Genomic DNA, 17,839 nt, shown 5'->3' on the forward strand with positions numbered 1-17,839 from the left:
ACTTACCCAATGGCACATATTGAAATGATCTCTCAGTTTTCCTGCCTGGGATTCAAAAGAGCATTAAGAACATAAGATGAGCCCTGATGTAGGGGGCCCATCTAGTCCAGCATCCTGTTCTTGCAGTGGCCAAGCAGATGCTCAAAATAGAAGCCCACAATCAGGACCTGAGCAAAAGAGCACTTTCCCTTCCTCTGGTTTCCAGCAGCTGCCGTTGCGAAGCATTACTGCCTGTAAGAGGAAGAAGTAGCTATGGATAGCTTTCTCTATGAATTTGTCTAATCCTTTATTAAGAACATCCAAGTTGGTGGCCATGACTGCCTCTTGTGGAAGGGAGTTCGATAGTTTAACTCTGTGCTGCATGAAGGACTTCATGTTATCTGTCCTGAATCTTCCAACATTCAGCTTCATTTGATGCCCACAAATTCTAGTGTTTCGGGGGGGGGGGTTAGTTTTCTCTGTCCACTTTCTCCATGCCATGCATGATTTTATAAACTTCTATCACGTTGCCTCTTACTTGCCTTTTCTCTAAATTAAAAAGCTCCAAATGCTGCAACCTTTTCACATAGGGGAGTTGCTCCATTTAATTGATCATTATTGTTGCCCTTTTCTGAAACTTTTCCAGCTCTTCAATCTCCTTTTTGAGATGAGATAGCCAGAACTGTACAGATTTAGTGTAGTAGAGCACCTGCCACTCAAGCCTCCAGTTCTTTACAGCCCTGGTTCTTTGCAGCCTGCACTTTTGTCAGGAGTTATCTCTGCATGAGCATGTCATGTGTGGGGGAAATTGCAGTAAAACATAACTATGCATGAGTGCTAGTTAGTGTGAAAAGGGGTTAAAACCACAGAGTTGGATTCCTAGACTCAACTAGTACACACACACACACACACACACACACACACATTCTCCAATGAGTAAGGAAGTGGATCATTCTCTTCTTCTTATCACCCTTTTCACCATGTATCCTATCAGGAAGTACATGTCTAATCTTCACTCCAAGTGCAGACCATGTGTTTGAAACTATCTTTTCGTATTCCGCCCCCCCCCCCCAAGTATTCTGCCTGTGTTCTTCTTGCTGCTGTTTGGATAAATGCATTAATCTGACCTTTTGAACAAGCTAGTCTCTTTATACCTCTCTTGCAATGAACAGACCACACACTTTTAAGCAAAGCATTTTAAATGTACTTAACAGTGTGTGGTCTGTTCATTGCAGGAGAGATAGAAAGAGGGGAGCTCTTTATACTACCAAACAGGATAAGGGGTCTAAGAACCTATTTTCCCATGTTATACTGCTGCTAAACTTTTGTGAGTTTGAACTCTGCTACTGGGTGCTCTCTCCTACTAGAAAGTGAGTTTAGCCACAACAATTAATAGCTGCAGAAAAAAGAAAGAATCTTTATTAAGAAGTCCGAAATCGGGAGGGAAGGAGGTCAATAGGTGCGTAGAGGAAAGGTTTAAATATCTAAAAATATAAAGATTCAAGGAAGAAGACAAAGAATTGTAATGGATGTTATTTTTGTGCTATGTATGGATATTTCTTTTGAATTTGTTGATTTGTTTTTTTCTTTTGGTTTTTTGGAAGAGAAACTCAATAAAAAGAATTTTTTTAAAAAAAGAAAGAAAGTGAGTTTAGCCCCACATGTTGAATCCAGGCACCCAGCTGATTCTTTTGTTATTTACCCCACACACATGGGTCACAGGGATTCGTATATTTATTTCCCCACAATTTGGACTCTGCTTCAGTGACTTGAACAGCATTTATTCAAATGAGCACCGCATGGATCCCATGCCCTATGATTCCTTACCCTGAGAGTAAGCCTAAGCAGGGGAAACTGTCGCAGTTGCATACTGCTTCTTGCTTTACCCCCTGCTGGCCATTTTCACCCAAACTGCTCCTGCTTTTCCCTGTGCTGAATTTTGATTGTATGCTCCTTGGGACATGGAGTTCTCCTCTTGTGCTATGTAAAGTACCAGGAACACAGATAGTCCTATACTGATTTGTACTGCTATAGCACATCAACTTGTATTGAGGTTCACGTATGCCTGTTGTGTTATATACCGTATTTTTCGCTCCATAAGACGCACCTTTTCCTCTTAAAATCTAAGGGGAAATGTCTGTGCATCTTACGGAGCGAATGTGTGGTCCACGGGGCTGGGGGGGGGCAACCCGGGCTTCCCCCGCCAGCCCCGACCTGCTCTTTGAGGCTGGCGGTGGGGGGAAGTGCACTTCCCCCCACCGCCAGTCCCAGAGAGCAGGTCGAAAGGAACATGAAGAGCAGGTTGAAAGTTCCCGCTGCGCTCCAGAGGCTTTGGGTTGCCTTCACTGAAGGTGACTGAATGCACCTTGAATGCACTGAACGCATCCTATGGTCGGGTGTGTCCTATAGAGCAAAAAAATATGGTACCTCCTCTCCAAAATGTTGCGATGGTGTTGGTGGGCAGAAATGTCCCCTGCTGCCCCCACCTGCCCCTGAGTAGCTCCTTTGACTGCCAGCAACTCTCCAGGGTCTGAGATCGAGATATGCTTTTCCCATTGCCCGCTCCGCCATGGACTTCCTGTTTCTCTTGCAGGGCAGAGAGCACAGAGGAATATGACTACGATTACCTCAGCAACACCAACAAAACCTGGGTCCTGACCCCCAAAGCCCAGGAGACGGATGCCACACAGATCCTCAACTCCCTCCTCCAGAACTATGACAACAAGCTGCGCCCCGATATCAGCAGTAAGTTTTCCTCCTCCCAAGGGAGACCTCAGCTGGAAGGCACCCTTGACTGAGGGGTGCAGGTTGCAAAGAAAGGGGAAGTACGTGGAACATGATTGATTGCTGGCACTGATGTTTTGTATGCTGAGCACCAGGTTCCCAAGTCCAGCAGCACTGGGGTGTAGAGGCAGAGGGCAAAAGTAGTAGAGGGTGGGCAATGAGAGCAAAAGGGGTGCGGCCCCAGTCTCAGTCTACCACTTGCTTACTTACAGTCAGTCTGAGTGGGCAGGTGGGTGTACACTGGGTGCAGCTTAATCTGGCCACTTTTACTTTTGAGGAAAAGCAGCCATAGAGGGGTCCCAGGCCAGTTTTCTACTGGAAAAAATTCCCTACCCAACTGCTAGACAGGGGACAATTTTCAGCATAAAAACTAGCACATGCTCCTGATCCAGATCGAAAACACTTTCTGGATCAGGGCTCCGCACCTGCTGCTTCTGCTTCTTTTTGTTATTGTGGCTACTTAAAAAAAAATGTTAGCCACAAGTTGCATTAGTTTGCTCCTTAGGCTGCCCTTCCAAGAGAGCCCAGAAACTTTAGCTGACAGAGAATTTTCTGGGAGCAGCAGAGCAGATTGTATTATGCATTGGAGTCTAAAATGTTTCTGGGTTCAATTTGAGACAGTGGCTTCGGCTGCTTCAGCTGCAAGGAACTGCCCACTTCCAAAGGAACCTTTTCAAGAACTTCTCTAAAGGGTGCTCTCCTCTGGGACAGGGGCAGCCTGAGGTGTTTTGGCACCAGCAGCAAACTGTCCCACTGTTGGCCTCATGATGGGCAGCTGTTAGGCTCTGCAAGGGCTTCCCCTCAAGGAGCAGTCCTTGCAAAGCCATGCCACCCCCACCAGCGAGGTGGGGAGATTCAAGAAGAGCCTTTCCTTAAAGAGAAGTCTTTGCTTAATCTCCCCCTTTCCTGCTCAGCAATGAGGTTTTGTAAGAGCTTCTTAAGGAGGATCCCTTGCAAAGCCTCACCCAGGAGTGGCATGCCCTCAGGGTGGATGGGTGCATGGGCATGCGGAGGGTGCTCCAAGGTGCAGGGCCATGGGCAGGGCGTGCTACCGGAGTGAGCCTTGCCCACTGCTGCAAAGCAGGGTGCACTCATGGTGCCCCACAGGCCCAGTGTCGCTTTGCAAGACTCACAAAAACATGCTGTGAGCAGGTGTGCACCCTGGGCCCTGGGAGCACAGCACTGCTTTTACGAGTGTTGTTTGGCTCACAGGGAGGACACCATGACTTGTTATGTCCTTCTCATAGTGCCCTTCGGCTTCAGGGTGCTGAGTACACAGCAGATCATGATGGGGCAGACCACGTGATCCCCCCAACTGTGCCCAGGGTGACAGCCCCCTCAGACCCTCCCAAGCTACACCACTATTGCACTGCCTGCCCTATCGCCTCCACTATGAGATCTTGGAGGAAATTGGCACCAGTGCTACTTCTCCAGTTGCAGCAGAAGCAGGTGGCACAGGCAAGGTAGGTGGGGTGCCCATGAAAGTACTGCCTTGGGATCTTTTGCCATCTGAGGTGGCTGCTTCTCCATGTCTCATCATTGGGGCAACCTTGTTCTGGGCACAGGCATAGCAGGTGTGGACTTTTTGACTGTGGGTGGCACCCAAATTATGGATCAGCCTCCCAATGAGAGACGCCCCAGGCCCCTTCATGGCTAACTTTTAAGTAGACACAGAAAACTGATTTGTGTTCATGGGCATTTATTTATTTTTTAAAAGTTTTAATTATTGTGTTTCTCTTACTGCTGTTAAGTTTGCTGTCTGCACATTTCCATTGAATTTCATTGGATTGCATTGTCGTATTGTTTTCAGAGCCACTTTTGGGTGCACTTTTGGGAACACATAAATCACTGGGCTCACCTATCCTCGTGGCTGCCCTTGGCATATAACCCTCTCCCATGACTGACCTGTCTTCTCTTTTGCGGTCTCTTTTACAGTCAAACCCACTTTCATTGATGTGGACATCTATGTAAACAGCATTGGGCCTGTCTCTGTGATCCACATGGTGAGTGCTGAACCCTTTGGGAGAACAGTGGAAACTGGAAGAAATGTGGAGTGGCAGATATGTGTATTAGTGGGTTGGGGAGGGGAAAGGAGAGAAGAAAGAAAGAAAGTGACTTGTGGGCATCCAGTGAAGCTCAATGTTAGAAGATTCAGGATAGATTAAAAAAATTAAATCCTGCATACAGTGCATTGTTCAACTATGGAACTTGCTTCCACAGGAGGCAATGATAACAACCAACTTGGATGGCTTTGACAGAGGATCCTCCAAATTACTGGAAGAGGTGAAAAATATCAGTGGCTACTATCCAAAACGGCTATGTTCTGCCTTCATGGTTGGAGGCTGTGATGCTTCTGAATCCTAGTTTCTGGAAACCACAGAAGGGAAGGGTGCTCTTGTGCTTGAATCCTCCTTGAGGGTTTCCCACTGAGACATCTAGTGGGCCACTGTGATAACAGGATGCTAGGCTAGGTGGGACACTGGCCTGATCCAGCAGGACTATTCTTATGTTGCTATCTTCTTATCTCATCTGTATACTCACCAGAGAATATACACACGGAGACGACCCCCCACCCACCCACCACCAATATGTTGGGGATTTAGTGCTGCCAGAATTACTAACTGCAAAGTCCCCCTGAAGTCAGCTGGGATTGAAGTTGGCCATGCCCTGTCCTCTTTCTTATATGGTCGGCTGAGACTAGGAATCTTCCAGCCCCACAGAATCATTCCTCCCCCTCCACCCTTGGCCTCATCGTTGCTCAGCCTTCCACTGGAGCAGGCTCAGCTAATCCCTTTTTCATTGCCAATTGCTTATTCAAAGGGGTGAAGAGACCCTTTCCCTGTTAAACCACTGAACATGTGTTTTCAGTAAGCCATCAGCATTTCCTCAGCAAATAATAAGAACCTTTTTAAAGCTATAATGCCGTGCCTCTTTGCTGAAGCTGCTGCCATGCATACTAAGAAAGGAGAGGTAGGGCGCTGTGCTAGGGGAGCAGCAGCTTTCATTTGTGAAAAGCCTGCTCACAGGAAGGAACGAAGACTGCAAAAACTCTTCCTTTGAACTAACAATTTTTAAGAGGCTCTTTTTATATTCTGTAAAGTGCTGTAAGGCTTCAGGACCAAGGACAGCACTCTATTCTTAAGACAGCAGAAAAATGTAAATATTAAATTATTGGACGACAAATTTGATAACTAGGAGGAGGAGGAAGAGTAGAAGCTCCGGCTGGCTGCCACGGATGAGGGTGATGCTATGCCTAGAAGACAAGACCAAGAGCCCTCCTGTGGTTTCCAGCAACTGGTTTGCAGAAGCTTTCCTTCCTCTGACTATGGAAGCAGAACATAGTCATTATGGCTAGTAGGCATCAATAGCCCTCTCCTCCACAAATTTGACCAGTTGTCTTTTAATGACATCCATGTTGGTGGCCATCGCTGCCTCTTGAGGGGACAAGCTCCAAAATTTAACTAAAATGTCCTTCCTTTTATCTGTCCTGAATCCCAATACTCAGCTTTGTAGGATGTCCATGAGCTCCAGGAGACAGGGAGAAAAACTTTTCTGTATACACTTTATTTGTGCCATGCATAATTTTACAAACTATCATGCCACCTTTTCATTCCATTTTCATTAAACTAAAAATTCCCAAATGCTGCAATCTTCCCTCACAGGAGAGTCATTCCAGCATCTTGCTGGACTATTTTGCTTGCTTGCCCTTTTCTGAATGTTTTCCAAGTCCACAGTATCCTTTTTGAGGTGAGGTGACCAGAACTTCACATGCTATAATAAATGTGGTTGCACCATAGATTTCAATAATGGTATTATGATACTGGCACTTTTATTTTCTAATGACCCCTAGACCAGAGAAGCAGAAGGGACACTATAGCCCATCTTCTTCTTGTGGGATGGATTTAGTAGGTAGGAGAGGATATATTAATTACAATTATCCTTCCAGTCCCCCATTATGTGTGAGAGACTTAAACATTTAGAATAATCAGTTTAGCATTTGCACTTAGAAGCTGAGTAGGGTGGAGCTTTAGATTACCACCCTTTGGCAGAAAACTAGAAGCTTAGGAAAGGTTGATACAGCTCATTATATTTAGCAAGCTGACTCCCCCTTCTATAATTACCACAAATGATGTGTGTGTGTGTGTGTGTGTGTGTGTGTAAAAATCAAACCATACTGTGTGTGTGAAAAAATCAAACCACACTGTAAAGTAAGTTAAAAATAGACTTTACTTACTTAAAGTATTGCACACATTTTCAGCAAACAACAGCAGCAAAAGCAATGCAGGTAAAAATACTTCTAGGTTACAAAATACATAGCTGACTTCTAAAATGGAATCTGCACTCAGTGAGAGCATAGACATATATCCATCTCCATTGAAGACATGGTGCAGAAGAACAAAGAGAAAGTGTGCAACAGGAAGCATAAGGGATTATATCTCTCATTTCTTCCTGCCACTGGAAACAGGGGAAATGACATCGCATAGCCCTCTCTCTCCACCAATTGCATTCCTGTTGTCTGAGTCTACCCACCTAGAAATTTTCGTTCTGTGGTCATTAGCCCCTAGACTTACTAATTACAAGAATATGTATTGTTAGATTTTGACTGCAAATCTCCTACACTTCTTGCCTGTTGGAGGGCAGAACCCCAGCTCAGCTGCAGCCCTCCCCAACTTTGATTGGAAGTGTGTTAAAGTACTGTGAATAGGGGAAGGTCAGTGAGCAGGTGGCCCAGTGGTGGTGGTGACACTCCAATCCCATAATTATGCTGTACAGCCTCCAGCTTCTTCCTATCAAAAGCCTTGTCTTCTTAACTACCGACATGTTGTGTTATCCTGAGCAGAACTTGGCTGATGTCATGCTCAAGTTCTCTCCTGGTCTCTTAGGTGAGGACTGCTAGTCATGAGCTGAGCATATGCATCTAGGGCATTATGATCTGCTGCTAATAGTGTCAGGCTGCACCTGCTTGGGAGGTGGTGTTGCCACAGGAGGTGCTACAGGAGCATAACTGGCCTCATTGTATGTGGTCTGGGTGTGTGTGCTATAAAAATGGTCCATGGGGAGGAGCAGACAAACATCTCATTGCTGTAGCCGGTAGAGGGTGCCCTGACCTTCCTGGAAAGGCTCTCTGTCCCCTTACAGGCCCAATGGGCAGTTGAGGAACAGAGGCCAAAAGAGGAACGTTAATCAAAGCTAAGCCACATTTGACCCCAAGGCTAAGACTTGAGCCACTGTATGATGCCTGTTGACTCTTTGCAGCTGGGTTACTTAAAGGCCACCTTAACTGCAATGTGCATTAGAATTGGTGGAAGAAGCCTGTTGATGAGCAATTCTGCATTATGTGTATATTCTGTTTGTTTATTTAATTTATATCTAGCCCTTCTTCCCAAATCCCCCCAGTAGGTTGGGGGCAGGGGGCCTAGGATAGTTTGATTGTTCAGCCTTTCTCAGAGAGTCTGTGGCAGATGTTGCTTCCAAGCCATATGGCAACCATTACTGGAGCAGGAACAGGGTCTCATCAGGTAAAAGAAAGAGAACAGGAAGAGCAGCTGTCATGTTTGTCCTGCAATCTTTCTGAAGAAAAGGGAGACAAGTGAGAGCAACAACTGAGCCATTTTGGGGGGAATCTCATCTGAGCCAGGCCAGGCTCTAAAATAATTCAGATTCTCCATGAGAAAATTGTTTTGCTTCCATGTCACCAACCAGCTGGTCTAGTGCAGGCACTATTTCTTGTTACAGGTAGGTAGCCTTGTTGGTCTGCCATAGTCAAAACAAAATTAAAAAATTCTTTCCAGTAGCACCTTAAGTAAAGGTAAAGGGGACCCCTGACCTTTAGGTCCAGTCGTGACCGACTCTGGGGTTGCCACGCTCATCTCGCTTTATTGGCCAAGGGAACTGGCATACAGCTTCCGGGTCATGTGGCCAGCATGACTAAGCCGCTTCTGGCGAACCAGAGCAGCACACGGAAACACTGTTTATCATCCCGCCGGAATGGTATCTATTTATCTACTTGCACTTTGATGTGCTTTCAAACTGCTAGGTAGGCAGGAGCAGGGGCGGAGCAACGGGAGCTCACCCTGTCGTGGGGATTCGAATTGCTGACCTTCTGATCGGCAAGTCCTAGGCTCTGTGGTTTAGACCACAGCGCCACCCGTGTCCCTCTAGTAGCACCTTAGAGACCAACTAAGTTTGTTATTGGTATGAGCTTTCATGTGCATGCACACTTCTTCATATATCTTTAGGTATCTGAAGAAGTGTGCATGCACACAAAGCTCATAACAATAACAAACTTAGTTGGTCTCTAAGGTGCTACTGGAAGGCACTATTTCTTGACACTGAACCTCAATGACATTGTTCTGAGGTTCTCTTCCTGTTGCCATTTTCTACACCTGATCTGTAGAAGCACTTTCCTCACTTAAGGAATGCAGTCATAACACCAGCATAGCCAGTGTGTACTGGTGAAGTTCCACTGAGGCTTGGCGGGGTTACTGTGCCTTTAAGTGAAAGTTTCCTTTTTGAGCAGCTGTTTAGTTGCTTCTGGTTCTGTCACCTTCTTGAGTGACAATAATTATGGTGTGTCCAGTCTGTCATTATTTTGAGGGAGGGATTCAAGGGCACACTGTAACTTTTTTGATTGGCATGTTTACAGTGGATTAAAGCACTCTTGTCACCACAGCACAATAAATCTACTTTTAAAAAATTACTTTTTACAGTTTGGAAAGTTATGGGGAAATCGTGGGATGAACAACTCATTGACAGAAATATGTGTAAACCCACCACAAGCAAACCAGGATGAATTTAGGATGATTGTTCATCATTGCATACCCAACCTGTAATGAAATCAGAATGAATAGCCAATAAAACTGGATATAGTCTAACTACTACATAAGCTTTGTTCAAGCAAATCAGGATGAAGGCTGAATTGACAGGCCATCTGGTGGAATCCTTGGTCAGTTCCTGATCCTTAGGAGCAAGAAAGGAGAATTTAATTGCTGGTTTCTTCTTTGAAACAAAAGCAATCACAAATAAAATAACAGGAAGTTGTTCTAGCTGGAGTGAGGAAACCAGTAATTAACTGAAAGCCAAAACTGACTAATTAACTTTCAGCCCAGGAATCACATGGCTAGAAAGGAAGAGGAACTAACTAGGTGTTTTAAAGGGAAGGAGCAAGGAGGAAACTGCTTATCAAAGGGACAGTGAGAAACAGGACCATAGCGGAATGGGACTTAAGCCCCACAGAAGCATATAAGATCTTACCCATAGAGACAGGCAGTGCTGAGTTTGATGGGTCAAACAGCACTATATCTATGTGTGAGCTTGCATTTTAATTCCACTTCCAGCTGAAAGTACTAGTGCAGTACCTCAGCAGCATTCAAGAGCTGTGTGGGCAGCCACATCAAAGCCAAACAAAGGCCACTCCAGTCACTATGTTTCCAGGGGGCTAATATCTGATTTATTGCACATAGCAGGCCATGGGGGACAATTGTCCAGGGCCAAAAGTTGCTCCAGGTTTTTTTCAACTGCCCCCTTCCATAAAAGTTAGAGTGGAACATACATGGGAGGACAGTTTTGATTTTTTATGGGGAGGGGAGCAGAAAAGAAGCTGCCCTTGAACCAAGGCAGCAACATATCCTCCCTGTGTGTTTTGACTGGGCTGTATTTAGTAATGTGCTTCAGATTTCTTGAGTGCATCTGGGCAGGCTTGGGCATCCAGATGAATTAAATGATGAAACACATGAAATATTCACTAAACTATTGGGATGTTGCCTATGTCTTTAACTTGTGTCCCAGTGAAGCTTACAAGTTGCAAGGAGGTGGCCTTTGTTCTGGGCTGTGTTGCTTCATTGCTTCCATTCTCTCTGTGTGTGTCCTCTACCTGCAGGAAATATTCCCAGCATGTCTTTGAACTGAACTCTCAAAGCTCATAGCAGGGGAAGGGAATCCTGAGCTATATGCTCTAGGTTGCACTTCCAGAAACCTCCTACCTTGCAAAATCTAAGGCGATTTTCTTGCTCTCCAACTGCCCTTGTGGGACAGTCCTGTGCATCAGCCTCCTGCTCCTCAGGTGACCAAGAAATTTGCTTTTTGGAAAAGTGCCTTGTGACTGAGCCAAAGACAGCAATGACACCTCATCTCTGATCCTGTATAGTCTGTGCTAGCCTCAAGGTTCTTGGCAGAAGCACCTGGGTTCTGGTTCCTCCATACAGATGTATTCTTCTGTCACAAGGTAGCATGTGACATTTAGCAACTATGGGGACCTTTTGCCCATCCCAGCATGAGACTGAGAGGATTAGTTTAGCAACTGCCCACCAGGGAGCACCTAGAAGGAACCCAACCCAACCAGGCAAGGTTTATCTTCATTATTTGCTCTAGAGAGCCGGGAATGTGCAGCACCACCATGGGTCAATCAAGTACAGTGGTACCTCAGGTTACACATGCTTCAGGTTACATACGCTTCAGGTTACAGACTCCACTAACCCAGAAATATTACCTTGTGTTAAGAACTTTGCTTCAGGACGAGAACAGAAATTGGGCTCCGGCAGCGTGGCAGCAGCAGGAGGCCCCATTAGCTAAAGTGGTCTTCAGGTTAAGAACAGTTTCAGGTTAAGAACGGACCTCTGGAACGAATTAAGTACTTAACCCGAGGTACCACTGTAAATGAATAAAAATAACTAACTGACCAATTGAGTTGCAAATAACTCAGTTTTGCCCCCACTAAGATAAAGCCTGCCATCCCTAAATAAATATTGGCTATTTGCAGATGACCTTGTTTTGACATTGCAAGAGCCAGAATCTAGCACAAAAAGAGTGTTACAATTGATTCAGGACTTTGGTCGGGTAGCGGGCTTTAAACTAAATAAACAGAAAACTAAGGTGTTGGGAAAAAATTTGACAGATGCAGAGTCAGAACGGTTTCAGAGAGAAACAGAACTAACTGTGGTTAAAAAAGTAAAGTACCTAGGGGTAAACATAACAGCAAAAAATCTGAGTCTTTTTAAGGATAATTATGAAAAATGTTGGTCTGAAATTAAGAGAGACTTGGACAGTTGGTCAAAATTGAAGCTTTCTTTGTTAGGCCGAATTGCTGCTATTAAGATGAATGTATTGCCTAAGATGTTGTTTTTGTTTCAAACATTGCAAATTGTGGACAAGACGGAGTGTTTCAGGAAGTGGCAGAGAGATATTTCTAAATTTGTCTGGCAGGGCAAAAAGCCCAGAATTAAGTTTAAGATATTAACTGATGCGAAAGAAAGAGGGGGCTTTGCCCTGCCAGACCTAAGGTTGCACTATGAAGCCGCAGCTTTCTGCTGGCTAAAAGACTGGCTACTTCTAGAGGACACCGATGTGTTAGATTTAGAAGGTTTTAACAATGCATTTGGTTGGCATGCATACTTATGGTATGACAAAGTTAAGATCAATAAGGCCTTTAAGAACCATATTGTCAGGAAAGCAGTGTTTAATGTCTGGACAAAATACAAAGACCTATTGGAAAATAAAACTCCAAGATGGCTATCACCTCTGGAGGCTAAGGCCCGAAAAAGACCCAATATGGAGGCCAAATGGCCGAAATATTGGGAAATAATAGAGAAAGAGGGAAATAATTGGAAATTGCAGAGTTTGGAAAAAATGAAAGACAAAGTGCGAGACTGGTTACATTACGCTCAGATTCAAGAAATTTTTAAAAAGGATAAAAAGTTAGGATTCCAGGTGGAGAAATCGAAGTTGGAAACAGAATTGTTAGAACCTAAGACTAAAGTACTCTCAAGAATGTATAACTTGCTGTTGAAATGGAACACACAAGATGAAATGGTTAAGTCGGCCATGATAAAGTGGGCACAGGATATTGGGCATAATATTATGTTTGAGGATTGGGAAAGGTTGTGGACCACGGGGATGAACTTCACGGCATGTAATGCTCTGAAGGAAAATGTAATGAAAATGATATATAGGTGGTACATGACCCCAGTTAAACTTGCCAAAATATGCCATGTGCCAGACAATAAATGTTGGAAATGTAAGGAAAATGAAGGAACATTCTTTCACCTCTGGTGGACTTGTCCCAGGGTGAAGGTCTTCTGGGAAATGATATATAATGAGCTGAAAAAGGTATTTAAGTATACCTTCCTTAAGAAACCAGAGGCCTTCCTCCTGGGCATTGTCGGCCAGATGGTGCCAAAGAAGGATCGAACACTCTTTTTGTACGCAACAGCAGCAGCAAGGATACTTATCGCCAAGAAGTGGAAAACTCAAGATCTACCCACTCTGGAAGAATGGCAGATGCAGCTGATGGACTATATGCAACTGGCTGAGATGACTGGCAGAATTCGAGACCTGGGAGAAGAGAGGGCTGAAGAAGATTGGAGGAAATTTAAGATTTATTTACAAAAATATTGTGATTTGGTGGAAGTTAAGTAGGATGTTTGATCATAAATAATTGGCCACCACAAAATCGGATCGGAATGGGATGTAAAGTGAGATTAAGAGAAATTAATTTGCAGAGGATTATATTTAAATAAGTGGTTATAAAATTTGCAAATTAGATGATAAATTGCATGGAAAAAAAAATCTATGATGATGAAAATGGTAGCGGGAGATGTGAGGAAGTCCAAAGAAGTTATGAAACTCTGTTAAAAGCAAGGTTGTTTATTGTTTTTGTACTTTATTCTGTAAAAACCCCTAATAAAAATTATATTAAAAAAAAAAAATAAATAAATATTGGCTACACCCATGAGCACCACTTTGGGGCATGGGAGGTGAGGAGCAGTGGGATAGAATAGGACCTTCAGCCATTTTGTCTTTGGTTCTCCTTCACAGGAAGGTCGAAAGTTTGCACAAGAACAGGAGTGTCAGTAGTTCGTTAGAAAAGGTTTTACTTTTACAAAGGAGAGCAAAATGTTCAGCCCAGGAACCTGGCAATTAAGGAGGATGGTACTCTCCTTCTGGTTGATTGAAAGGTTGTCAGGGGAAGGGAGTGAAAATATTTTATGTCAAACTAGAAAATAGGGTGTTTAGAAAGACAGTCAACAGAATGGAACAAAAAAGGTAAAGTGATGTGGGAGAGCTGCATTGCTGTTGAAGAAAGAAGCCAAGAAAAGGTTGAAAAGAGACCCTGAACTTCTCAAACTGTAATATTAGGTTTCTCTTTTAAAAGCATTTTGTCCAAAACTGTCACCCAGGCACACTGAGTTGCCCCCCCCAACATTGCAAGGGACCATTGCGTGTATATAATGTTGCATATGTGCCTCTCCGCCCCCCAACCCAGCCAGGCTGACTTGGCTTGCCACCTGTCACCTCCTGACCACCAGCCACCTTACCTTCACTGCATCCCTGGCAGAAGATGTGCCAGCACGAAGATGCTTTCAACTGGTGTGTCCTTTGGGGAGCTTACCAGAGCACTTTTCTAGAAGGCACTCTGGTGATCCTCAAAGGGACACGCCAGGGTGAAGACGCTTCCCGCTGCCACATGCTTTGAGAATCACAGTGGAATTGGGGAGGGGGAGAGAGACTAGGGCCCTCCTTGAAAATATTGGGGGGTCCTGCCCCCCATAGCTCCCCATAGATGGCACCAATTTGCTGCCTTATTCAAACTTTCAAGCATTTCAGAAGGAGGGAGCTGGTTTGACTGGCTTCCTTCTTGCCCTAACCCTAACTTGTCCCCTCTACAGCCCCCTTTTTTGATGTCACAGGGACAGACTTGCCCTCCCTCTGCTGGCTTACACTGCTACTGAGCTGCTTCTGCTCAGTGAGTGCTCCTACCTTTCAAGGCTATTCTTTGCATTTGGATCATCTCTCAGTCTGGATAACGCAGATTTGGGACCACCATGTTACCCTACCTGTACACTATGACTAACATGTGCTTCAGAGGATCTGCTACCAGTAAAATCAATAGCTTAATATGTATGAGAGATAGGGTCTTCTTGAGAGGAGCCTCACAGTTATGCATACAATCATATTTTATTAGATTTTACAAAAATTAACAATAATAAAAAATTAACTAAAATCACAAAAACATCAAACAACATACATCAAAAATACAAACAGAAAAACATAAAAAAGAAAAAACATAAAAAAGAAAATTTAGCATAAAAAAGCTCTTTTTCAAATTAATACCCTTCCAGATCTTATTTTCCTTACTTCCACCCGCCTTCCTTTCTTGTATTCCACTTTAAAAATTAATTCAGCAATATCATATTATTCAAATTCATCCTTTATCCTTCCCTTTGTACTCTTATTTATCTTAATCACTAGAACCCCTTCATTTCATTTACAATGCCCTTAGCATTCATAAATTTTACAATGTTTTTGTAAATAAACTTTAAACTTCTTCCAGTCCTCTTCCACCTGCTCTTCTCCTTGATCTCGGATTCTGCCGGTCATTTCTGCCAGTTCCATATAGTCTATTACTTGCATCTGCCATTCTTCCAGGGTGGGTAAATCTTGTGTCTTCCAGTGCTTTGCAATGAGTATTCTTGCTGCTGCTGTGGCATACATAAAAAAGGTTCTATCCTTCTTTGGCACCAATTGGCCGACCATGCCCAGGAGAAAGGCCTCTGGTTTCTTTAAGAAAGTAAACTTAAATACTTTTTTCAGTTCATTGTATATCATTTCCCAGAAAGCCTTAATCCTTGGGCAGGCCCACTAAAGATGAAAGAATGTTCCTTCCGTTTCTTTACATTTCCAACATTTATTATCGGGCAAATGATAGATTTTTGCTAGCTTGGCTGGGGTCATGTACCACCTGTAAATCATTTTCATAATATTTTCTCTTAAGGCATTACATGCCATAAATTTCAAACCGGTGGTCCACAACCGTTCCCAGTCAGCAAACATAATGTTATGACCAATATCTTGTGCCCATTTTATCATAGCAGATTTAACCGTTTCGTCCTCAGTATTCCATTTCAACAGCAGATTATACATTCTCGACAATATCTTAGCACTGGGTTCTAACAATTCTGTTTCCAACTTCGATTTTTCCACCTGGAAACCGTTTTTCCTGTCCGAATTATAGGCCTCTCTTACTTGGAAATAATGTAACCAATCCTGCACCTTATCTTTAAGTTTCTCATAACTCTGCAATTTCAGTTTGTCTCCCTCCTGTTCCAAAATTTCCCAATATTTTGGCCAATTCGATCTCATATTAGATTTTTTCAAGGCCTTAGCCTCCATAGGTGAGAGCCACCTTGGGGTTTTATTCTCCAAAAAATCTTTATATCTGACCCAGACATTGAACAATGCTTTCCTGACAATATGTGGAGCCTCACAGTTATGGAGCCCCTTTCTGAGTTACTTGCCCTTCAGTGCAAAGGACCTTGGAAACTCATCTCTTCACTGCTTCCTTTCCTTAAGGGGGTTCATTACTCATGTGATCCTGAGCAAGTGATTGTACAGTCAATGGAACCTTTTATCATTCCTTGATGTGCATCACCCTGAAAAGCCACTTAAGGGACCCCTGAGAGTCATCTAGTCCAACCCTCTGCAATACAAATGCTAATAATGATCTTCACCAAATGCCACCCATCAGGGTGAAGAGCTGCAGGTCTCAGTTTTATGCAGGCTGTGGATAATGTTTTTTTGTGCCTCTCACAGGAATACACCATTGACATATTCTTCGCCCAAACGTGGTATGACCGGCGCCTTCGCTTCAACAGCACCCTCAAAGCTCTCACCCTCAACACCAATATGGTGAGCCGGATTTGGATCCCAGACACCTTTTTCAGGAACTCTAAGAGGGCTGACTCCCACTGGATCACCACCCCCAACCAGCTGCTCCGGATCTGGAATGATGGGAAAGTCCTCTATACGCTCAGGTAAACCCCTGGCTCCCAGGCAATCATTCAACAGGGATGAAAGAGTCAGGGGAGAGAAGGGCAGCAAAAAATAAGCAAATTCAGGAACGATTGGGGGTGGGGTCACATCACAAGTGGTTTTGTGGTTGTCTCTCCCTGGCTTTCACCTACAAAGAGACCATCCAACTGGTCTCTTCATGCAGAATGGACCCAGTTCCATTTGCTTTCAGACTGGATCATAGAGGGAAGGAGACATCCAGCCTTAGAATGAAATAAATGGATCATGAAATGGGCCTAGATGTGGGTTTGGTGGCCTCAGGTGGCTTCTGACACACCTTTTGAGGGGATGCTAAAATGCTACAGAGAGGCTCCAGAAGTATTGATGTTCATACAAGGTTAGTTGTACTTCTGCAGCAGGTGTCCAACCAGTATTCCCCATCCCCATCTCCTCTCCAGGTTGACCATTGAAGCTGAGTGCCTCCTCCAGCTGCAGAACTTCCCAATGGATACCCACTCCTGCCCTCTGGTCTTCTCCAGCTGTGAGTACTGGTTGCATAGATGTCATGACAGGGCTATGGGACTGAATGGTAGGGCAAAAAGATGCTAAACCTGCCCCACAAAAGAGGCTGTGCATGGAACTAGAACACTCCACGTCAATCACCAAGCAAATATTGTTGTTGCAGAGGTTGCATGACACTTCCAATCTCTGCTGAGCAGTGCACGAGAATCCAGGGCGTTCCATGTGCTCATCCAGGGTTGAGTTTCCATTGAAAATCAAGATACAGTGGAGGCTGTTGTGTCTAAGAAATGGGGGTCCCAGAAGACCACAAGCTTAACATGAGTCAACAGTGTGATGCAGCAGCAAAAAAGCCAATGCTATTCTAGGCAACATCAACAGAAGTCTAGTGCCCAGGTCAAGGGACATGATAGTACCACTCTGTTCTGCCTAGGTTAGACTACACCTAGACCACATCCAGTTTTGGGTGCCACAATTTAACAAAGATGTTGACAAGCTAGAATGTATGCAGAGGAGGGTGACCAAGATGGTCAAGGGTCTGGAAACCAAGCCTTATGAGGAATGGTTGAGGGAGCTGAGTATGTTTAGCTTGGATAAGAGGAGACAGAGAGAAGATATGATAGCCATCTTCAAATATCTAAAGAGCTGCCACCATGGAAGATGAAGTAAGGTTGTTTTCTCCTACTCAGGAGGGTAGGACCCAAACCAATGCATTCAAGGAGATTCCAAATCAACCACCAGGAAGAACTTTCTGACAGCAAGAGCTGTTTGA

General features: G+C 44.2%; 1 protein-coding gene across 2 annotated transcripts in view; it reads left to right on the plus strand.

Annotated features, from left to right (window-relative positions):
- The window catches only part of LOC310836672 (gamma-aminobutyric acid receptor subunit gamma-4), a 41,368-nt gene that overhangs the window by 11,202 nt on the left and 12,327 nt on the right, over positions 1–17,839 (plus strand). For both annotated transcript variants that reach the window (XM_083722347.1, XM_083722346.1), the window contains exons 2-5: positions 2,573–2,724; positions 4,699–4,766; positions 16,351–16,571; positions 17,007–17,089. In XM_083722347.1, coding sequence (XP_083578473.1) covers positions 2,573–2,724; positions 4,699–4,766; positions 16,351–16,571; positions 17,007–17,089 — 524 coding nt within the window. The remainder of the gene's footprint in view (positions 1–2,572; positions 2,725–4,698; positions 4,767–16,350; positions 16,572–17,006; positions 17,090–17,839) is intronic.

The sequence above is a fragment of the Podarcis gaigeae genome (genome assembly GCF_964106915.1).
Source record: "Podarcis gaigeae genome assembly, chromosome: Z".
In the NCBI taxonomy this organism is placed as follows: domain Eukaryota; kingdom Metazoa; phylum Chordata; class Lepidosauria; order Squamata; family Lacertidae; genus Podarcis; species Podarcis gaigeae.